Raw genomic sequence first — 23,829 nt, 5'->3', positions numbered from 1 at the left:
TACTATTCTAGGAAATGAGTATTCCAGAAATTGATTTCCATGTAGTAACGCAAGTCCAGACGCACTACCGAACCTCGGCAGGTTCACACTTGATGAAAACCGGTTTGAGTTGCCATGCATCACCGTGTGGGCCGGTTGTGGTCGATGATGGGAGCCTTAATTGGGATTGGGTTGAATGAACAGATTTGGGGCATCGATTTACGGAGGAGGTGTGGGACCAAACAACCAAGAACTGATCAGTCAGCATTTTAATGTGCCTAGTTGCTCGTGAACCGTCCATTTGCGCGGCGAGTTTCCCTACAACAACCCAGATTCACTTCTCGTGACATCTTAATCGAAGCAGAGTACGCTTCCTTGCTGCAGCTCCAATGACGATCCTCTACGCGGCTGTAACGAGAGGAACGGTGATCTTGGCTGAATTTAGCGCTGTCACTGGTAACACAGGCGCTGTTGCTCGCCGGATCCTTGACAAAATCCCCACTGATTCTGACTCAAGGGTCTGTTTCTCGCAAGATCAGTATATATTTTATATTCTTCTATCCGATGGATTAACCTTCCTCTGCATGGCAAATGATACCTTTGGGAGTGAGTGTCAGGTGTCTTTTATCCAATTCGTGGAGTTACTTTTTTATGAATTTGGTTCTTCATTTTTACAATTTTTTTTATGAGCGAGGCGTTTTACTTCGGTGATGTATGCACAGACGGTGTAAATTTTCCTAATGTTTGATTCAGTTGTTGAAATTATAGCTGTATTTAAAAGAAAATAAATAGACGAATTTACCTCCTGGTTTTGCTATCACTTATCAAAATCGGTGCTTTTAAAACCAGAGAAATGAATAGATAGGCATAAAAGAAACAAAAAGTTGAACAACTGGTTGGAAGTAAAGTAACGACACACTAGAGCGACCGCCTTGAAGATGTATTCTCTGTTTCCTATTGTTAGGTGTTTGTCTCTTGGGATTTTTTACTCAAAATCTTTGCTGAGGACGTTCTTGGTCTTTACATGTCGCCTTTTAACCGTTGAGCTTATGAGGCGAGATATATGGCTGACTGGTTTCGGTTGTCAAGTCCATCTTAGTACAGATTTGGATCTTATTATGGTTATATCCATGGTTTTCTAATTCATCTTTTTGAGAAAAGAAAGGTCTGATGATATGTGTTTAACTGCTACCTCTCTCTTCAGTAAGGATTGTTTGAAAAGGTGAATTAAGTGATAGCTTGATTATCATAGAAAGTAAAGTTAAACTTCAGCAGCCCTTCTTAGCATCCAGAGGAGGAGCCTTTTTGCTTGAGTCGGTTGGTCTTGCTATCTTTTCACGTTTTATGCTAAACATATTATTTTGTCTTAATCTTAAGCAAACAGAGAAAAGGCCAATGCTTGCTTCTTTTTGGGTTTATCGAATCTTTAAGGATATTTTTGTTTTTATGTATCATCTATACAGGTATTGGTTTATGGAGTCTTTTAGTAAATAATTTGGTCTCAAACCTGTATGCTGAGACATTGTATGTTGGTTTAAAGTGAGACATATGTCAATGAATGAGCTACCTTATGCTGATAGCTATGAATTTATTTCTACCATCATTTTGATTATATAAGTTAAAATTCAATTGACTATATATAGGTACACGTTTGATTTTGTCTTTGTTTACTACAAACTATTGGATGCTTAAATGTTCTTTTTGCTTTTCATGCTCCCTGATGCCCTTTGGGTGCATGTGCATGCATTTTTCCATATTTTGCTTTGGCATAGGTTGCCATCTATTGATAACTTGACCATGTGAGAATCTTGATAACTAAACGTATATTAGATCTCTTTCATTGACCCTCATATATATATTTTTTATAATTAATGTCAAACTTTGAAACTGGGAACCAACTTCTCCTTTCTTTGATCCTAACTGTGTATATCTAGGGTTTTCATGTATTCCTTTTGGTTGCAGGAATATCTTTTGCTTATTTGGAGGACATTCACATGAGATTCATGAAGAATTATGGGAGAATTGCTCATTCAGCTCCAGCATATGCAATGAATGATGAGTTCTGTAGAGTTCTGCACCAGCAGATGGAGTACTTCTCCAGCAACCCAAGCGCAGATACTCTCAACCGTGTGCAGGGTGAAGTTGGTGAGGCAAGTTTCAAGTGACTCCTGCATTTATTTCTTGAAGAGAATACCATGAATATGCTGGGATTTCAATTGGAATTATTTTATCATTCTTTTTGCTTGTATTGGCTCGTTTTTTCTTGTCTCTATTCGGCACATGGATATCCAACTTTGAATGCTAAAATCAACTGATACCCACCAACAGCCCCAGGGCATACAGATTGTCCTTTTTCTTAATCGTAACTGGTAGTGTTTATGTTTTTTTAATTTTCTCAGGTAGGACTGACAGTTTTTACTCAATTACCTGTTCAACTGTTGTTATCCGTCAGTTTTTTATTGCATATGGAACTGAAGTCCTTATCTGCATAAGAATTTGGGGTAAGAATACATGTTTACCTGCATACTTCTTACTAACGTACTGATATGGCTAGAGGTCATTCCGTATCGAATTACTCAATTGTAGAAAAGGGTAGTTTTCTAAGTTCCAATCCCTCCCATGTAAGTGGAAAACAAGAACCTCTGACTATATTTTAAATAAGTTAATTCTAAAGAATGTTTAGGTAAATTTAATTTAAGTATCTTAATTAAGTCTTAATACTATATGTAACATGTTTTGCGATGTAATATGTTTATCTCTGAAGCCTTTAACTTACCCATTTTACTCATTTATGCACAGGTAACCATGCCCTACATGAGCTCTTGTTTTATTGCCTGCTAAATAACATTGAACTTCTTTTCTAATTTTTACCTCTTTTCACAGTAAGATTTCTGATAGGGGCTTTGCTCTATTTAATCTCTGCACACCTCAAACAACGCATTTTCAAGGCTCTGAATGTGGCTGGGATCCTTGTATTCTTGTGAAACATAGTGCTCCATTGAAAAGATGATGATAATTCTACTATCCTGAGCTGCAATTCAAGCATTGCTATCATTTCTTCATTGAGATGATAGGAATGATAGGCCTACCTATTAGTCAAGTTTACCTGTGAGAGATGAACCACCTCATTAATACCTCAATCATCTGAGTGGTACACTGTACAATTTGTGGATGCAATGAATTTGGAAACAAACAGAGAATCAGAGACTTGCTTGCATTTTTATGAATATATTTTGTTGTTATTAGTTGAATTTTCAGATGGAGCAACCCTTGCTTACATGTCATCTCCTCTGAGGAGCATAAGCTATACAAATCGTTGGATACTTCTGTAGCAGTTACATCGTCATCATTGTTGGAGCCATTCAACTATTTTAAGCTATCTGAATTTCCATGTGCTTTATCATTTTGCAAGTTCAACTGCTAGGTTGGACTTAATCAAGGCTTTCCTTGCCCTTCCATTCAGTTGATTTGGCCTACTTTGTCATTTTGAAAATATCTTGTGTCATTTACCGAAGCATATTATTATAAAGTAGGAGCACGATCACCCCTCCAGAAAATACCCCAAACGTCTGTCCAGATCCCGACCATAAACTTGCCCCCCAACATCTTCGAAAATGGGAAACAAAAGCTCAGCGCCGGATTAATCGTGGAATCCTCCTCTGAAAGATGGAATAGCACTAGCCTCAAGCTTTGGTTCGGCGAGTCCTTCATGCTTCAGCCCATGGTAGCGTGGATGGAACCTCGGAAATGGCTGGTTCTCCCCACAACGAGGGAGGAGACAGAAGAAATCCTGGAGAATAGGAAATGGCTACAAGAAGAGGAATTATTTGTTTCGAAGTGGGAAGAAACTCTGGTATGCCAGCCTCTCGGCCAATGGGTTTCGATCCGAGGTCTCCCGATTGAGTTATGGTCGAACGAGGTGCTCAACAAAGTCTTTAACACATTCGGAAGGATCATTCAGTGGTAGGACACCACATTGGAGGGTTCAAAGCTCGACGTTGCGATGGCATTTGTCAACCCAAACTTCCGTTAGAGAGAGCCTTGTTTTCAAAAATTAATGTTCGGTGGTGATTTCGTGTGGATAGAGGTGACCTTCAAGGAACTCTGTATACTGCGACCACCAGAATATCGTCGGACGCCAAAGAGAAGCAACAAGCCGGAGGTCACAACTTATGTGAGTCCCGGACGAGTTAACTCAGGGGACACCAGACAGGATCCCTCCCGCTCAGGTGAGTCCACGTCACTACCGAGTTTTGACTCAGACTCAAACTCGAAGGTAAACTCAGAGAATAGTTTTTCGAGAAATATTTCTATCCCGAGAATCGAGGCGTGCATGTCAGAGGATTTTAAATTAATCCCGGATTCCCAATCTGGAAAAACGGGCTCTGCGTCAGTAATTTTAAAGCCAATCCCAAATTCCCAAAAAGGAAAAGATGGTAGCATGTCAGGCCTCCCATCCAACCTGTCCCTCACGGTCTCCAATGTGAAATCCACTCAATCCCCTTTCAAAATATCTCAAAAATCAAATCTGATGAGTCATGAGTGTATCCCGAGGTCTGATCTCGTCTCGAAAATCGAGTCTACCCCAAATTCAAATTTAAATACTCAATCCCTATTCAAAATATTTCAAATCTCAAATCTGAAGAGTCAAATGTGTATCCCGAGGTCTGATCTAGTCTCGGAAATCGAGTCCACCCCTATTTCAAATTTAAATTATGGCATCCAGAATGAGAGTGAGTCAGAGCCCACCTCTATTTTGCAGAACTCTAATACTGACTCCTCTCGTACTACGGACAATCCCTTGTCTGGAAAGTCTGCTCACACAAACCCCCTGTCTAAACCTCTCTTCCAGAAAGGCCCTCCCAATGTTTCTGTCTCGTATCAAGAGACAAATGCGCAGGTTCTGAATATATCCGGTGGCTACAAGCATGCTAATGATCTCAGAAACAAAAAAAGGCAAAAGGAGAGGTTTAATCTGAACCTCGAACCAAGTACCTCGTATGGTCGTTAGCTCGAGGGCCCAACAGTCCTCTTGGGGTCTGATACCTCGAGCACCGAGATCACAGGAAGTCATCATGAAAATGGATCTAACTCTATCTCTTTTGGGGAATGGACTGAGCATATGTTCGGAGCCGCTCTCACAGATTTAAGCCTTCGCCCTACTCCTGTGGAGCAAGACTTCGTGCCTTCGAGAATAGAAAGGCCAACGGACTCCACCCCACCCCAGCGCACTCACATGGAACCTGATCAACCAGACCTTCTAGACCCAGAAAAATCCCCCCCTCATCCACTCCCAGTCTCTCCACCTATCTTGGCTATATATCGAAGAAGAAGAAGGCATTACCGAGGTAGCAAATGATCTTGCAATCTTGGAATGTCAGAGGAATTGGTGCTGTCCGGAAGCGTAGCATGATATCAAACTTACTTTCTCAATTCAAGCCTTCTATAGTTATCTTCCAAGAAACAAAGTGCCAAGAGATGACAAATGCCATTGCCAAGGAGTTTTGGTCGTGCCCCTCAATTAAGTGGGCAGTTATGAATGCTATTGGCCACTCTTGTGGTATATTGGTAGCCTAGGACTCGGCTAATTATGACTCTATTAATATCATTGAGGGCCGCTTTTCGTTGGGTATTCAATTTAGAGATCTCTCCTCCGGCAGAAGTTGGTGTGTGGGCGGAGTGTATGGTCCGACCAGATACAGGGATCAGAGCCTATTCTAGGAAGAGCCCAATTCGCTTCAGCAGAATTGGAATCTCTCGTGGATCTTTGCAGGGGATTGCAATGCTCTTAGATATTGCCATGAGAAGAAGCCTCCATCAGTCCGAATTTCAGCCTCTATGCGAGGCTTCTCAGATTTCATTGGCGGGTGTGGGCTGGATGAGATTCCCTTATCCGAGAAGAACTACACATGGACTAATGGGCAGCAGTAGCCCATACTATCAAAATTGGACCGTTTCTTGGCTTGCCATGACTGGCTGCAGATGTTTGGGAATGTCACAGGGAGAGTTCTAAATAAGGTAGGTTCTGACCATTGGCCTATCCTGTTGACTACCGTTTTCGAAAAATGGGGGCCCTCACCTTTTCGTTTTGAAAAATCATGGTTAATGGAGGAAAATTTTGAAGCTCTTATTGATGGTTGGTGGGATGCAGGTCCAAGCTTCAGTAGAAGGGAGTGAGCATTCCCTCTAAAGTTGCGATTCTTAAAATGAAAAATTAAGGAGTGGACCACTAGTCGCCATGCCTCTATGGTTGCCGAGAAGGTTTCTCTTCTCTCTCAGATCGCGACTTTGGACCTGGTGGAGGAACAAAGGTATTTAAATTTTGATGAGTTTTCGCTCCGAAATTCTCTAAATTATAAGCTCAATATTATCCTGCATCAAGAGAAGGTTCGATGGAAGCAAATAGCCAGATTTAAATGGCTAAAGGAGAGAGATGTGAATACAAAGTTTTTCCATGTCATCGCCTCGGCAAAAAGGAGATCCAATTGAATTACCTCATTATGCATTAATAATGAGGTAACGTCGTGTCGGACCTCAATTACTAATGAGTTAAGTTTTTTACAGATTTATATTCGGAGGAGTGTACCAACAGGCCGAGGTTTCCGCACATTAGCTTCTCTCGTATCTCCACAGTAGTTGCCTCAATTATAGAATCTCCTTTCTCTTCAGACGAAATTGAGCGGGCTGTCTTGGGCGTGGAAAGTGACAGGGCCCCGGGCCCTGATGGTTTTAATGGAGACTTTTTGAAAAAGTTTTGGGCCCGTCTTAAGGAAGATATCAATGCTATGATCGATAACTTTTTTAGAAATGGCATAACATTCCGTAGCATCAGTGCATCATTTATCACTTTGGTTCCAAAAAAAGCAAGATTGGAGAAACCAGAGGATTTTCGCCCTATCAGTATGGTTACGAATGCATACAAAATTATTGCGAGAATCCTAGCCCACCGTTTAAAGGTATTGTTCCTCATCGTCATCCACAAAGGGCAAGGTGTTTTCCTCAAGGGGAGAGAAATTTTAGACTCCAGAATGGCCGCGCATGAACTTATGGATCACTTCAGACGTAACCAGGACTTGAGAATCGCCCTTAAGCTAGATCTTGAAAAAGCTTTTGACAGAGTTAATTGGATCTTGCTTGATGAAACAATGAAAAAAATGGGATTTGGAGAAAAATGGCGATTTTGGATAAGAAGCTGTGTGGGCTCAGCATCCTACTCCCTGATCCTCAACAGTTTTGGTATGTGGATATTTTAAAGGAACTAGGGGAGGCAAGGTGACCCTCTCTCTCCTCTCCTATTCAACATAGTAGCAGAATTCCTCTCTGCTATGTTCTATTCGGCGATTGACCTTGGATGGCTCTCCCCAACAAGCCCCCACTAGGCATTTAATATACCGATTTTGCAATATGCGGATGATACTATTATTTTTGGAATCGGTGATATGGATAGTGCAAGGAGGATAAAAGCAGTATTGGGGCTTTTTGAAACAACATCTGGGCAGAAAATTAATTGGGGGAAGACCTCTCTCATAGGATTTAATGTGGGCCCGGAGAATCTTGCAGAGATGGCAAATTTATTTGGTTGCTCTACGACTACTCTTCCAACAAAATACCTTGGCCTCCCACTCTTTCATGGGCGTATTTCCCAAAGTTTATGGAACCCAGTGGTCGAAAAGATTGAGTCTCAGATTAATCCTCCTTAAGTCATGTATTGTTGGCATCCCAAACTATGCTTTATCCTTTATGCCTTGCCCATTTTCTGTATGCAAAGCCATGGATAAAATGAAAAGAGGATTCCTTTGGAGGGAATCAAGTTATTCTTTCAAATATCACTTGGTTAGATGGGATGAAGTTTGTCTGCCTAAGAGATTGGGTGGATTAGGGATTCGGAAATCAAAAGAAATGAGCAAAGCATTACTTCTTAAATGGATATGGAAGTTCAACACAAATTCTTCTAATCTTTGGAAGGATATGGTTCGTGCCAAGCTGGGTTGGAATTCGTCTTGGTGGATGTCCGAAGGAAATCAGAGAGGGCTATCTCAATATGGAGATCTCTTTACTTGCTTCTTCAGAATTTCTCCTCAGCCTGTAGATTCTTTGTTGGCAGTGGCAGATCTCTTAAATTCTGGGATGATTGGTGGATAGAGCAGGAACCTTTGAGGAACTCTTTCAGGAATCTTTTCCTTCTCTCCACACAAAGGGAAATTTCAGTTGTCGAAGCCTTTGAGGGGGGTGGTATGAACCTACATCCCCGAAGGTGTCTTTCTGATACAGAGGTTTTGGAAGCAAGCAATTTATTGGATTCTTTGAATCATGTCAGAATAAGGCCTTCCAATGCAGACAAGCTCATTTGGTGGCTTGACAAAAGCGAAAAATTCTCAGTTTCATCGGCATACAAATACATTAATGGTTGGGATTCGACGCAAAGTGAGCACGACATTTACTTCGTTTGGCGTCTCTGTACCCCTTCAAAGATAAAATTCTTCATGTGGGGTGCTTGCCAAAGTAAAATTCTTACAGCAAATGTGCTCCGAAGAAGAGGTCATCCATCTATAAACCCACTATGTCCTTTTTGCAACAATGAGGCCGAATCCGCCAGCCATACTCCGCTCCTATGTCAATTCTCATGGAATGTGTGGACCTCTGTTTTATGCAAGTTGGGGTTGCAATTCTATATATTTGCTGATCTGATCGGTTTTTTAAAGTCAATCATTGGCTATCCCCTTCCTGGTCTCGGTAAAATGATGATCTCAGCCTGCGCCAGTTTCGTTCCATGGGGGCTTTGGAATGAACGGAATAGAAGGTAGTTCGATGCTAAAAGTGAAGTTGAGGCAAAAGTGACGGGCAAATCTCCACCTGACTTCTAAGAAGTTTTTTTGCTCTTTCAAGGGCACCTCCATTCGAGATAATTGGAGCAATCTGGCAAGGATGCACATTGGGACCAAGGTTCAAGTAATGAAGGAGTGGACTACCCCGGAGGTTGGTTACTTAAAATTGAATTTTGGTGGTTCTTCTCTTGGCAATCCGGGGATCGCTGGTTTTGGGGGAGTGATTTCAGATCCATTTGGAAATCAGTGCTTCTCTTATGTTGGTCCATTAGGCATCGCTGATTCTACGTCGACAGAGTTATATGGCCTTCTTAATGGGCTCCGTGTGTTCAGAGACAACTGCAGTGGTCTTATTCACATTGAAGGGGACTCCAAGGTAGTGATTGGTTGGTGCCATTGTGATTCCCTTCCGCCATGGAGGCATTGGGACATATTTCAGGAGATTTTAGATATTGCATCATCATTTTCTTGTATTTGGTCTCACATTCTGAGATCTGCAAATTTGACAGTAGATGTGTTTGCCAAGCAGGGAGCTTCCCTGCAATCTCTTGTTGTAAGGGATCTGCTCCCTCTTTATTTCTCTTGTTAATATAAATACATCTTTATTAAAAAAATAAAAATAAAAATAAAGTAGGAGCACAATTCCAAAGACTATCCTGATCACTCTTTAAGAATCTTTTTGAAGGCTTACGGTTTGAGAAGAATTTTACACGGAGTTTCTCAGTTGCAATTGGGTATTGTGAAATATTCTGCCAAAAGTTATGGTGGAGATGAATACACTTGTTGTAGCTCTGTTAAGTCCAGAAGAAACGTGTTTGTCTTTTTCATGTTTTGTTTGTTTAGGTATTTAATTAGGAATTACCAATCGTGCCACGCCCCTCTCAAAAAAAAAAAAAAAAATTTAGGAATTGCCTATTTTTCTTTCATTCAAGTTGTGTGCTGTCTCCATTGGTATATATGACCTGCCCCTCAAGTGTTGCCTGACACCGTATTATTGTGCTATAATTGTTTGATTCTGGTTGTACCTGATATCCTAATTTATGGATATCTGATTATTCTTCTATAATGGAGAGAAATATTGTTATTCACATTTGCTGAGATGTATATTGTTTTTTCTCTTGCGATCATGTGGTCTGAGTGGTTTGCTGATTCTTAAATTATACCTCTGGTTTACAGATATGCACCATCATGATGGACAATATTGAAAAAAACCTACAAAAGGGTGACCATATTGAGCTTCTTGTTGACAAGACTGCAACAATGCAACATAGTGCTTTTGACTTCAAAAGGCAATCAAGGCGACTTTCACAAGCTCTATGGATGAAAAATGTTAAGCTACTGTGAGTATAAATCTATCACACCATTTTGTTGTTGGAGGAAGATTGTGAGAAACGATGTCACCATCTCTTCTTTATTGAATATCTTATTATTGCTTTAAAACATAAACTTTTATTATGTTTTGATACTCTTACCTCACTAAAATATTTCTAACACTCCTGAGGAATCTCTCTTTGGTCTTTGTCTGTGAATGACCACGTTTCTAGATCCCAAGCTCTAACTTGCACATTAACTTGCTGCAGGGCTTGCTTGATTTGCCTCATTGTCGTGTTGCTGTACATAATAATTGCTACCTGTTGTGGGGGCCTCTCTCTCCCATCTTGCCGATCTTGAGCTCTAACATGCACATTAACTTGCTGCAGGGCTTGCTTGACTTGCCTCATTGTTGTGTTGCTGTACATAATAATTGGTACATGTTGTGGAGGCCTCTCTCTCCCATCTTGCCGTTCTTGAGTTGCTTTTGTGAGTCCTGCTAGCTTCTGCTAAATGGGTACATGGTTGGAATGTGCTTTCACCTCTGGCTCAAGACCCTGCTGCCTCCAGCATTCGTTTTAGTTAGATGTCCCATTTACCAATGAATATTCAGCAGAAGTCAATACGCGCAGGCTAAAAACTAGTATGGCTGAATATTTTACCTGAGTGGTTGAGTTTAATGTATTTTTTTTATAACAACACGAGTGCAATGCAGATTTTTCGGGTTATTTGGGTCTGAGATAATTCCATCTTCTGTAAATGCCTGGTTCTGTATTGAAATGATCACCAGTTGTAAGTATTTGGCTGGAATCCAGTTTGCTATTATTGTTCTAGATTGTTTGGGACTGAATTCTCACTCCAAGCGAGGTTATTATTGCGCTAGAGGATGATAATGTATGGTAACAAAAGAAAGGATCCACCTATGAGCGATCACTGCTGCAGAGACCCACTTCCCAGGATTCCATGAGCTGTTTTGTAGAGCTCAACCTTGAAGGAGTCTCAGCCGTTTTAGTGGTGGGAGTCTCATACGAGCTGATTGAGAAAATCATCGACAGAGATATGTATTTGACGTTGGTAATCTGTCTGGCCTCCACTCCGAGGGACGCAAGGAGTACTGAGACGAGGAAGCGTTTGAAGCTGTGGATGAGATTGGCCTGTGCTGGGTGCATGGCTGTGGTTTATCTAACGAGAACAAAAGTGGAATCACCGGACCTAGCCCTCGAAAATTAATGGCCCCCCACTAGTGCAGGAGGAAATTTTGTTCATTTAAATTCAAGTTGAAGATGGTCAATGTGGTAGAAACTAGAACGGAAGATTCGGTAAATCATCTAAATATCGCTGAGAGAAAATGGCGCAACAGGATATGAAGCAATTGTCGTCACTTCAAACGTCATATGCCTGCTCCGAGCCTTGACTCGTTAAAAGTATCCATTGGGCCACTGACGGCACCACTTTATCTCCTTCTATCCCAGATGAACCCTTGCCTCTACCTTGTCTGTCCACCGATTAACAAAAGAAAGAGAATGACAGGATGTATATTATTCTGTAGCTCTGCTCCTCTCGTCTTACTCGAGAAGGGAGGAGTTTTTCGTGTTTTTTACACTCAACTTTCAAGGCATGCTTCGAAAATGGCATCCAGCCATTACTTCTGGGGAGTTCTGGATCATCTTCTTAGAGTGAGAAGTAAGACATTCTTACCGGGTACTCAGAAATTGAGATTTTAATTCCTCGTATGGAACTGTTTAAAGAGCTATGAGAATTAATGTTCTGCTCTCGCAAATGGAAATCTCATTGCCAGTTTGTAAATCCATAAACTGTATTAAGCAAAGAAAATCCATATTAAAAAAGGGGAAAAAAAGGATTGATGTTCTCTACTATTTCTTATTATAGAGCTCTACTCCAATTTCTCTCTCTTTGAGATCCCTGTAAGGCCCGGGCTCTAATCCTTCTTCACTCAACAGGCCGTTCGACCTTCTTTGCCTTCGCCACCTCCAGACGCCGTATGCCACCAACCCCGCCACCCCGCTCAACACCGCCGCCCCACAAATGAATCCCCAAACGCCCGCGACCCCGACCCTTACTTCCTTCTCTCTCCTCCTCACTTTGAAGAACGCCACCTTCCCCACCTCTACCGATGCCACCACCGTTCTGACTGGAAAATCCACCCGGTAGCACATCTCCGACGAGTTACTGTAGAGTGCAGCCCAGCACCTGCAGTTCTGTATGCACCTCCGCGAGCACTCCTCCGCCGACACCGCCTTCTCCGAAGCAACCAGCGTCTTGTATTTCACATCCACGTCTGTTCTTTGCACCACCTGGAACTGGTTTTTCTTTTTGTCTTTCTGGCAAAAATCGTCAAACTCTGGACAGCACCCTCCGGGACCGTACTTCACCCGGTCGTCGAGACAGGTGCAGCCTGCGTCGGGGTGGCAGAGTCCATAGGGTCCACACTCGCTCGGCAGCCCGCATGGTGCCTGGATGGCCGAGAAGTCCAGCACCCACTTGCCGGAGTTCCAATAGTAAGCTCGAAGATTACCGTCCGACTCCATCTGAAGCCTTCTTGTGCCATTCACGGCGCGGTAGTAGGTTGAAAAGGCCAGAACATCGACGAGCGCCTTCTCCGTCTGGTATAAGCCCAAAAATCCGTTGGGATCAACTCGGGCGTAGATCGGTCCTAGTCCGTCCACAATTTGGGCTTTCGTCTGCATGGCTGTCCGCTTCCAGTAGAGCTGGCTCGTCCCTCGCTCGAACTCCGCGAACAGACTCAGGTAATCGTGTTCGACCATCATGGAGTAGAGCCCATTGGGCGATCGAAGAGTCATATTTGCTGTAAAGTTCTGGTTCACGAGGAGCGTATCAGTGGGAAAATCGAAGCTCTGCCAAAGGACTGAAGAGCTCGGCCCCAGGACCTGAAGATTGCCGCTGCGGAGGCGGAGACGCTCGCCATCGGTTTTCGAGGACCAAAACACTCCAGAGGGGGCGTCGGAGAGAACAAGATCGCCGTTAAAGGAGAGGGTGGTCTGAGAGGACCACCGAGCGGTGCGCTCGGGGTTCGCGAGCCAGACGGGTTCGCCGGAGGGCGAGTGCACAACGGCGAGTGCGAGATGAGAACTGCCGAGTCGAAGGAAAGAGAGGGAAAAGTCGGAGCTGGAATCGGCGAGGAGGATTTGGGAGCCAGAGATGGAAGGATCAGGGACGACGGAGAAGCCTCTGTGGATTTCTGTCGGGGTGGTGAAGACCTGAGATGCTGTTGAAAGGAAAAGAAACGAGAGAAGAATGCAGGACAGCTTCTCTTTCTTCATGATGAGAGGTGAATGAGATGGAGCATAAATGGAGATAAAAAAGCAGGGGAGATAGATAAGATAACATAAGAATTTATGTTATATGGATATTGGATTGTATCCTCCTCTCTTCTATCGGAAATCAATGTGCAGCTACCGTTAGTTCGGTAGTGTTAAACTTCAATGACTCCCATCCACGAAGAAACAACCTCGACCTGCTTCATTCGTCTTCAGAAGCAGTGATCATGAAGACTCTTGTTCACCCCATCTAATGCTCACTAAGCTATCTAGCTGAGCAAAGCAGGAGTAGTAGAAGTCTCATCTTTGGCTAATTAGTTCAGGTTTGGTCATCTTCCATATCTGTTTGTTAAAAAACTGAAAGACTCCTCCCTTTCCCCCAGTTAAGAAGCCAATAGAGGGTTAGGCACAAACAGTGCAGCTTCTCAAGCTCCAATAAGCCTAAAAAAAACATTATCTGAGTGATGGATGCTTCCCAACTACATCTGGTATTTATGAAAAGCAGGAGTGAGTAGGGAGAGGAAGTTGACTTTTGCAATGGAATAAGAATGAAAGTCAAGTGGGCAAATGAATGGATTTTATGACCGAGTGAAAAGGATCGAAAGTGAACAAATTCATCTCTTCCAATTCAAATTCATTTTCTCTTCGTAGCCCGTGTCTTCTTGCCTTGTGTTCGTCTCTCCTCTCCTTCTACCTACTTTTACTACAATTTTTTACTGTATTTTTTGTTATATATGTAACTCTGTTTATGAACCATCACTTAAGTAACCAATCCAACGTCGGTTTTTCATTGAAAGTGGTCGATTACAACCTTACGGTTTCCCATCGATTTGGTAGTCTCCTTTGACGAAGAGGAGGCCATAAGAAGGAGTTTGGTCTAACAGAGGCATGTTTGACGTTGACATCGATGAGGAATTGTCACCACACTCCAGAAATTGATGCCATGTTCATGAGATTTATTTATGTTTTTATTGAGAAATTCATGATATACACTCACACAAAAAAAAAAAATCTCTCAAAAAAACAAATCAGTGTATAATTCAGATCTACTTGTTAAGTTAAACCCCCTAAGTTATTTAGTATGTGAACAAGAACCGTCTTATTTAGGTTTTATTACTGTCAGCTTATTTATGTATACGGTGTGGATGTTACATGAAAGAGTCCCATCCACACAAGAGAAGCAACTAGTGGAGAAGCAGGACGTTTTCCCATTTGCGATCGGGTCACGTCAGGAGACGAGAGCAGGCACTCTCCGGTGTGCCACAATATCGAATAAAATACTATTCAAATTATCTCTTCTCTCTTAAAGTAGTTCGTTTCCTCCACCCGCACTCATTTCTCCACCACAAAGATGAATTCTCTCTACTCCCCCCACCTCGCCCTCCATCCGTTAATTCCCCATTCAAAATATGATGGACATTTCTATCTATGCAGGATTCGAAGACCCAATTTCTTTCACGTAAGATCGTCGAGCATATCGAAAGAGAGAGAAAAATCTCCCTCCGTCGAGAAATTTGACTTTGAGACACAGAGCTACTCAACAGCTCCATTTCCCTCCATAAGAATCGCTAAGCGAGTTGTCCTAGTTCGACACGGTCAAAGTACTTGGAACGAAGAAGGAAGGATTCAGGGGAGCTCGGATTTCTCTGTTCTTACGCCCAAAGGAGAAGCGCAGGCTGAAACCTCGAAGCAGATGCTTCTTACTGATTCGTTTGACGTCTGCTTCAGCAGGTTTGCACATGTTTTTGAATCAATAGCTTCCCTTCTCGCTCTAACAGGGAGCATCTGTTTCCGCTTTGCTGTGTTAGACTGCCGGCTCCCTATTTTGCATGTCTCCTTGAAGTTCTGTTTTTCCTTTACCTAGTTCTCAAGTTTACTCTAAGGTCTTCGTCTAGGTATTTTTTTACCCGTTTCATTGAAATTGGCGCCATATGTAAAATATAAGTGACATACGGACATGGAATTTGACTGTGAGAATAGGTTAGGAGCTCTGGCCTTTTAAAAGTTTGGTATAAGGGACGTCGTTACCAATTAAGATGAACGCAAAAGTCTGTCGCCTATTAATTCTCGGATTCGAATAGAAAATTTAAATTTATCATTTCTGAGTCATTGCTCGTAATCTTTCCCAACCTATTCGTTTACACTATGAGCCTATTTACAGCTACTCAGTGAACCAGAACTCGCATGGTCAAAAGCCCTGCTTACGATATCCTGCATTTACCTTTGCACAATATCCACTGTACCATTGTTGCGATCTTACTCCGAATGCTGAAAGGTTGGTATCATGTCACCTGCCAGCTTATACCATGATACCAAAACCATTATCAAATAAAGAAAAACCTCTCCTGCATGAACTACATAAAAACATACGGATTAACTGAGATAATTTCACTAGGTAAAAACTAGTGAGTTCGTCCTTTGTGAAGTACCAATTTGGTTTTGCTTTGTCCTGTGCCCTGATTGCTTAGTGATTCATTTTTAATGTTAAAAAAATTCATGAGGGATGCTTGTTATCGTCCTGACCTGTTATGATTGTTCGTTCAGTGATATTTCATGGGGTGTCAGGAAATCTGCTGATCTATTTGGAAGATTTTGAGGTGGTTAAGAATTTCATTCTTTATGTATCAGTCATGAACATCACCTCTATATCACATAGCATGTGATTCCTCATGGAATTCCTATTCTCTTGTAGCATGTTAACTTGTCAACTCTGGTATATTTCGTCATTGAGAAACTGAATATGGCGCATGGAGGCATGGGCCTACTGCTCATGGACTATCACATGCTCTTTTTTTGTTGTTAGGTGTCAATTCGACTTCTTCTTTGTTATGAACTTAACTATCCTTTTCAGCGACTACTTGAAATCTTACACAATGCTCATTTTATGTCATCCTGGGTTGTCATTTGTTCCAGTCCCCTGAGTCGATCAAAGAGAACTGCTGAGATTATATGGGCTGTCCGCAGTGAAGAGATGATATCAGAATATGACCTGAGGGAAATTGACCTTTATTCTTTTCAAGTTAGTCTTGATCACCTACCTTCTTCCTGCTGCAAACATAGCTTATGTGAAACTACCTCAAAGATGAGTACATCAGCTTTTTGACATCCAAGATGCATCTTATGCTTACTGGTTACATTGGACTTCAGGGTCTCTTGAAACACGAGGGAAAGGCAAAATTTGGAAATGCATACAGCCAATGGCAGAAAGATCCAGCAAATTTCAACATTGATGGCCATTATCCTGTGAGAGAGTTGTGGGCTCGTGCTAGAAACTGCTGGAATAAAATCTTAAACCACAAAGGAAAATCAGTGCTTGTGGTTGCTCATAATGCTGTCAACCAAGCTCTTGTTGCCACTGCATTAGGTACTGTTGCTACATTCTAAAAGTTGTTTGGCTACAAAAATACCACATTGTATAAGACCTAGCAAAAACTGGGGATGACAAGCCCCTTGTTTTTTAAAATGCATATGCCAAGCAGTTACTGAAGGAGCATTGTCACTAGAAACAGCTGATCAGCCCATGAGTTGGCTGTTTTTTAGGGTAAATTCGGCAGTCATTGGGACACATTTTTATGTAGTTCATCCAATAGACCAGTAGTAGTCTAGGAATTACTTGTGTAGTGAAATAGCTAAATATTGTAACCACGAAGCTCTCCTACATTTACAGTGTTTATTTCATACTGTAAGTCTATTGAGCCACACACTATTGGAGCAAGTGTTACACACTGTATGTCTGCTTCCATTGTGATTACTTATTGCTGCAACATAATAAGTACAAACGTATTATCACATTTACGTGTGTTGGTAGGAAATGAAGTATGGCATCACCTGTCCTAATCTTCAATCATTGTGAACTTTTCTTTGTGCCATGAGATGTGACCAAGTTGTGTCACGTCTTAATGCAGCCATATTGTGGGATCTAAATGAGGTTCATTGTCCATATTTGTACTTATTTAAAGCAGGGTTGGGCACCAACTACTTCAGGATTTTACTACAAAGCAACTGTGGAGTAAGTGTGTTGGATTTCACCCCACGACCTGAAGGTGGCTCCCCGTACATCTGCCTCAATCGCTTAAATCAGGTGAAAAAGTGTTCCATCTTTTTCTTGGGTGACTGTAGATTCATATTACTTTTTGAGTTATTAATTCAGTTGAGGACTGGCTGCAATAATGGCTAACTAACCTTTTATGTTGATGCTTCAGTATGATGTAAAATTCCCTTGGAATTCACACAAGCCTAACTTATGCTATTGCAGACTCCAAACTCTCCAATAGCTGGGGGAAGCTCTGGGGGTAGGAAAACCAGTAAGCGAATTATACTGGTCTGTCATGGTGCCACAGAAAGTAACGGTCAGGTGCATAGTGTTGATTATTGTTTGAAAATCCAAATTTCTATTTCTAAAATAAACTTAAAACATGTTCAACTCAACGTGTTTATTCTCTTTCCATTTGCTTGTCTGTTCAATATCTAAATAAAATTAGTGTGATGTCAAATTGGCAGGTTGGTTTGTCCAATTCAGGTGACCAAGCCATGAGCATGCTCGGTGTTATACAAGTAACACAACTTCAGAATTAATTTCATTTAAATTGGTTGGAGCTACATAGGCATCTAGTGTGATTGGTTTACTTGCAACCTTAACAGTCACAAAAAACAGCAGAGCTACTTCTAGACTTGAAAGTTAGCTCGATCATCTTCAGCCCTCAAAGAGCCTCAACAGATACAGCAACCACCATTTCCAAGGTATACTAAACTGGTTACCAGAATTGCAGCCCAAATATTATGTAATACCACCTATGTAAGCTCAAATAATTACTTCTACTATCTTGAAGATAAAACTTCTGGTGATTGCTTGGATTCAGGTACAGGAAGCTGCTGATTGTTTGGGAGCTGACTGTATACCTCGTTATGTAGAGATGAAGCAGATAAAAGAGCTTCAAGCTGATCACCTTCTTCAGCAATTATGCAAGGTACCATTTAAGTCTGTCTCATGGTTAGAAGTGATGAGCTTACTAAGGGCAATTTAGTCTTTTTTCCCCATAGGTTACTGTTTAGATAGAGGGTCTTTATATAACTGTATCTGTATAATAAAGTGTTGGCTTAATTAAAGGATGGTTGGTGACACTGAAATAAATTGAACCTTAAGAGCCACTCTCCTCTGTTTTGTTTTTTCTTCTTTCTTCTTCCTCTTCTTCTCTTATTACCTCATTTATCAACCTTTTCTCTAAACCGAGGGCAATTTTACTTCCCCTTAGGTTACTGTTTAGACAGAGGGTATTTACATAGCTGCATCTGTATAATAAATTTCTTCCTTAATTAAAGGATGGGTGGACAATCAAATAAATTGAGCCCTAACAGCCACTCTCCTCTCCCTCGTTCTTTCTTCTTCCTCTTCTTCTCTTGTTTCGTCATTTATCAACCTTTTCTACAAACTTATCGAACTGTCTACCTTTAATTTGTTAGTCCCAATACTCGTATTTAAGTATACTTTTGGGGTTTGACAAAGACTCCTTTATCTGGACATGTGCACCAAATCATGGAAGGAATTTTTTGGTAAAATCTTGACACCGTTAGCTCTTAGTGCAGTTGGTTGGATTCCTTAATCCTTGCCTTTAAACTCTGTATGTTTCAGGACTCTGCGGATGCGTCACTTCTTCAGCCAGGTTGGGTCAACAACTTAGGTGAAAAAGTTCTAGCAGAACGATGGGATGAAGTTGAGAAAGGTTGGAATTCACTTCTTGCTGAATTGTCTGATGAATTAGAGGCAGAGAAGAATGTGGTTGTTGTTGGACATCCTGTAGTTCACGTTGCACTGATCGGGCACTGCTTGAATCTGTCCAAAGAATGTATGGAATCCTTTCAACTTGATGCTGGTAGCATATCAGTTATTGATTTTCCAGAAGGACCCACGGGAAGAGGAGTTATTAGATGTATAAATTACACAGCACATTTGGGGAGGTGGTCTATACCCGTAACGAGACCTTCAGTGGATGATGAAAGCTTTTAGATGTTTTCACCTGCCATTGATATATATTGGAGAAGGGGGCCATTTACTATAGAATGGGAAGGTCTAATGCACCATCAAAGTGGATGAAAAATGTACTTCGTAACAATTACCAGATCTCCTCTATATAAATTGTGGCCAGCTGATAGAACCTTGTAAATGTTCTATTTAAAGCCTTTGTTTAAAGGACCAATTTATGAATTTTCTACTTTTACACAAAGTTTTCCATTAGGTGACCAATATCAGTTTTCCTTCAAATGACCAATACAGGTATTGAGTTCTGTAATTAAGAAAATAAAACACGACAATGCAATTCACTTAGTACTCTGCGACAAGTGTGTAAATAAGCATTTGCAGCAAATCGTAAAATGAAAGCTTTTAAAGCCTTTGCCTAACGAATCTTCATTTTACAAGAAAGATATCCACCCTACAATAGGGTACCATTCATTTCACTATAAGTAACATAATGCAAGTCAAAAGCTTACAAGATACACAGTAGACTGGAAGATAGAACTCAAAAGAAAGTAAAACTGTTAGCCTCTAAAACAGTAAGTAGATTAGCACATGTGGAGCTCCCATAAGGAAGACTGTACACCGCCTGGGGCCAAACTCACTTGGGATTCCGGAGAACAATAATGACAGAGTCCCCCCGGAGAAACATTTTGCTGATGAATCTATCCTTGTTGACAGGAAGAGCTTTCTTCTTGCCTTTACCTGTCTTAGGTACCTTCAAAGAAAAGGGTATAAAAATTTAGAGTACAATTACATTCAAAAAAAAAAAAAAAACAAAGATCTAGAGTATAATCAATGGAAACAGATCACAAGTTTTGCTTGTGAAACTGACCTCAGTCCACATTTCTCTGACATTTTCAAGAACCATATTGCAGTGCCTATCGAAGGCTCTCACATGTCCAAGAAGCTTCTTGTTGTTCCGACAGTTTATGAGCACCTGATTGGTGCAAAATTTAGTACATCCTACTACTAAATTAGTAAGAGAAGAACTACCACATAGACAAATCAGATGGAAGCATAAGTCTTACCTGAGTGTTATTTTTTACACTCATCATCAAGACAGAAAATGGACCTGTGCTGAATTGCTCCTCTTCAGTCTTACCACCCTGCTGCAGAAAAATACAATGGTAACAGATGGCCCATGGAACACAAACTTAGAACACCTTTAATCAGGCATAGTAATGTGCAAACTGAAAACATTATGACTCTGAGATAAAATCCCATATTGTGAAGATAACTAATTCAGGGAATTAGCTCAGTGGAATAGAGAAAGAATTTCATAGTTTTTTATTTTATTTTTTAATATAAAGCGAGAAGTTCATAGTTTTCAGTGGATTTCACTTCACTGAAAACTGATTTGGCTCCCAGTAGCAAGTGCCTGAACATGAACCTTCAAAATAGTAAATATTTATTTACAACAACATAGTGATAGTCCATCCAGACAGCTTCAGGCAATGCTTAATGTAAGCAAACTACATTGCCAATTCACCAATATGGTGAATAATCAGAATAATGCAGCCAACTGTTGTACAGAGGTGAAATTGTGAACATATAATTGTTTAGAAAACAATGTTGCCTTCAGTTCTGCCTTTTTTCCTACTTAATATTTAGCATTGGGAAATGCATACAGCTTCTATCATTTGTTCCAAAATCAGAGTTCTTCAAATGAAATTTATGCTTCGTTTTTTTTTTTTTTAACTTTTTTTTTCAAGTTAAATCTTTCCTAAAAACTATAGTGTTGAAATTAAACAGTACTGAATGATTTTACATAAAAATATTTATTCAAATAATACAAAATATCCATGCTACAGCAAAACTAAACTCGTAGTTGGACGACACAATAATAATCAATTAATATAAAAAACATTCAGAGCTCTGACTGCTAAGAAATCTTACATTGGCATCCACGTCCATCCCTGTAGAAGATGAGGTAGACAAGTTAGTCAATAAGCCCAAACTTGATAGAATAAACTCTCCCACTGAAATAAAGAATTTTTTAAAGTAAATTACATAAAAAGGTCCAACAACCATACCACTGCAGATTTAAACGCAAGTCTAATGAAAATCGACACCAACAGCATCAGTGAAAGTAATAAAGATAACAGTTCAGAAACAGCTTGTCAAGAGATCATTTGGAGGAAGAAAGTGATAGCAGAATAAATGAATTAAAGTGCAAATTGAGATCAAGTTCTGGCACTAAAACTTATGGCAGTTGATGTCAGCTTCCCCTTTTCCTAGTTTTTTTCTTCCTGATTTGAAAACCTTTACATTAGTTAAACAGCAAAAAGATATATTTGCAGTCATGATGGTATAGCCTCTTGCTATACACGAAGATATTGCTGCATCCCATTGGATGTATTCACACAAATTTGCAACTTTCAATTGGATCACATTGTTAGTGAATGACAGATGGAGAATGAAAAGATAAAACCATCCACAGCACTTTCATGGGCGTCTCTTGACCCACTCGACCTCCAAACTATACTTCTACCATGAGGCCAGCAAATTTGGCGAAGCAATCCAGTGTCACCTTACTTTACAAGGCACAAAGAAAAGGTGGTTCTCATGGCAAAAGCTAAGAGAAGCTAATCATCTTTCATCATATCCAGCTGGATCTATCCTCTTTCATGCAAACATTTTTCTGTGATCTTATAACTTGCAGCACGTTAGGCAATCACTAACACACTCGCGCAAACAAATTTACAAAGCTAAAAAAGGCAACTAGGGGCAAGCACTCTAACCCCATGGCATAATGTAAATGAGTCAGGTCTTAGCCATCGTTTGGGCAGGGGAGCATAACAAGGATGTCTCTGACCAGTCCCTAGTGAAATGATTCATCCTAAATATTTGGTTGGCAAAGCCATATCTTCAATTTTAGGTTCTTCTAAGTTCCTCAAAACTGCATGCTCCAGTTGCTTGTCAGCCACTGCACTCCGTAGGAATTCTGCACTACATCTTCAAAACCATAACAAGCTAAAAGTAGCTATGGTCAGGCATGCCACACTCAACCTATGCTAAATGAAAACTTGACCTCACCAAATGTCTCAATGTGGATTTAAATTTTTAAGCAGGGCCAAGTGCAGATTTAATATTTTGAATAATAGGCCTTTGATGTCATAGACAGTAGGAAAGACCAGAATTAGACTCAAGTATTCTCTTTCATAGAATCCCAGCTACAAAGTAGAGGTATCCAAATCCACGTCTTTGACTTAGTTTGGTTTATAAAGTCATAATTTCACCAAAATCTGATTTATATTCTTCTGTTTATACTCTTTCAAAAAGAAAAAATAAATCTTCAGTTTATACAAAACGTTTAATGCATAAAAACATGGTTATACCTCATAATCTTCATTGTTTCGATCGAGTAGAAAAAAAGGAAAAAAATAAATGAAGCTGTTGGAAAGGTAACGGTCCCACATCATCTCAATATATATTCTGAAGAGCACTAGACATCATGCAAAAAAAGGGCAAGAGATAATAAATTTTCCCCTACAGTCACAAAAAAGAAAGATCAGGAAAATCGAAACACAGGACCAATGCCTCATAATTGTTCTGTCTTCCGCTCGCAAAGTAGACAACAACAAAATTTTCAAAAAAAAAAAAAGGAACTTAAACAGCATAAATTGAATTCCTATAAAAAACAAAGTGTCAGCCCCGCCCTACACCAGTCCAAGCGGTTATTCCATCCAAAGGAAAAACACCACACAGAACAAAAATTGGACGTAAAGAATTACGAAGCACCGAGATGAATCAGAAAAAGAAGCTGTGTTACAGGAAATGAAAATGTGAAGAAAACCACTTACTCGAGGTTTAGGGTTTAGGGTTTTGATATTTTTCAAACACTTCCGACGGTGAAGATGATTTTACACTCGCGCGCTTGACCGGAGCTTTTACGTCGCTTTACTGTTCCACCGGTCCCCCCTAAGCTGGGACTCCCGAATGCTGAATCTGTTATAACTTCTATCCAGGGTGAAAGACAACATACATCTTCAAATTCAGTTATACAATAATCAATCACGTCACATGTGAGTCGTTACGACATCTCGAAAATATGTTGCTATTGTGGATTGTAATGGACACTCCCTTTTAATATTTGTTAGTTAATCACTTTCATGGCTATCTTGATCATCATTTAATTTACACTAAAAGCCTTATCATCTACTCTACCAAAAATAAATGGAAGAGGCATTTCAATATTTGAAATCAAGCTTTTAAAGACGAAAGGTACGCTCAATAGTAGTCCTCAAGGATGAATGCCTTCGGTTGAACAATTTTTTATCTTTTTAAAAAGATTATCTCCAAATTATTATAAATGATAACGAGTGCCTTAATATAGAGCTAAAAATCCTGAAAGATTTGTATAACTAGCATCGACTAAATAATATTTACTTACAATTAAAGA

General features: G+C 40.5%; 4 protein-coding genes across 5 annotated transcripts; 2 read left to right on the top strand and 2 right to left on the bottom strand.

Annotated features, from left to right (window-relative positions):
* The first annotated feature begins 310 nt into the window (after positions 1-310).
* Positions 311-10,955, top strand: LOC137956962 (vesicle-associated membrane protein 714-like). Of its 2 annotated transcripts, none has more exons than XM_068804639.1 (4): positions 311-585; positions 1,942-2,129; positions 9,981-10,144; positions 10,505-10,955. In XM_068804639.1, the coding sequence occupies exons 1-4, from the start codon at positions 369-371 to the stop codon at positions 10,593-10,595; spliced, it is 660 nt and encodes a 219-aa protein (XP_068660740.1). In that variant the 5' UTR covers positions 311-368; the 3' UTR covers positions 10,596-10,955. The 2 variants fall into 2 exon arrangements, with proteins under 2 accessions (XP_068660740.1, XP_068660741.1); XM_068804640.1 differs by lacking the exon at positions 10,505-10,955 and adding an exon at positions 10,385-10,492.
* A 1,034-nt stretch (positions 10,956-11,989) lies between these two features.
* LOC137955147 (PAN domain-containing protein At5g03700-like) lies at positions 11,990-13,417 on the bottom strand. The gene has a single exon (XM_068802018.1). The coding sequence runs from the start codon at positions 13,415-13,417 to the stop codon at positions 11,990-11,992; it is 1,428 nt and encodes a 475-aa protein (XP_068658119.1).
* Positions 13,418-14,662: 1,245 nt separating this feature from the next.
* Positions 14,663-19,599, top strand: LOC137956346 (probable 2-carboxy-D-arabinitol-1-phosphatase). Its single transcript, XM_068803811.1, has 9 exons — positions 14,663-15,145; positions 16,328-16,433; positions 16,562-16,778; positions 17,377-17,495; positions 17,670-17,768; positions 17,915-17,968; positions 18,056-18,154; positions 18,274-18,381; positions 19,044-19,599. The coding sequence occupies exons 1-9, from the start codon at positions 14,766-14,768 to the stop codon at positions 19,416-19,418; spliced, it is 1,557 nt and encodes a 518-aa protein (XP_068659912.1). The 5' UTR covers positions 14,663-14,765; the 3' UTR covers positions 19,419-19,599.
* A 180-nt stretch (positions 19,600-19,779) lies between these two features.
* Positions 19,780-23,379, bottom strand: LOC137956348 (uncharacterized). Its single transcript, XM_068803813.1, has 5 exons — positions 23,231-23,379; positions 21,324-21,343; positions 20,456-20,536; positions 20,260-20,364; positions 19,780-20,142 (listed from the first exon to the last, which is right to left on the bottom strand). Exons 2-5 carry the CDS (start codon positions 21,339-21,341, stop codon positions 20,026-20,028), a joined length of 321 nt encoding a protein of 106 aa, XP_068659914.1. The 5' UTR covers positions 21,342-21,343; positions 23,231-23,379; the 3' UTR covers positions 19,780-20,025.
* Between the last annotated feature and the right edge of the window lie 450 nt (positions 23,380-23,829).

Source organism: Aristolochia californica, unplaced genomic scaffold (genome assembly GCF_029961685.1).
Source record: "Aristolochia californica isolate CCGP_79_NKW_82.1479 unplaced genomic scaffold, dmAriCali1.0.hap1 SCAF_2, whole genome shotgun sequence".
In the NCBI taxonomy this organism is placed as follows: Eukaryota; Viridiplantae; Streptophyta; class Magnoliopsida; order Piperales; family Aristolochiaceae; genus Aristolochia; species Aristolochia californica.
This window is presented reverse-complemented; position numbering and strand designations above follow the sequence as displayed.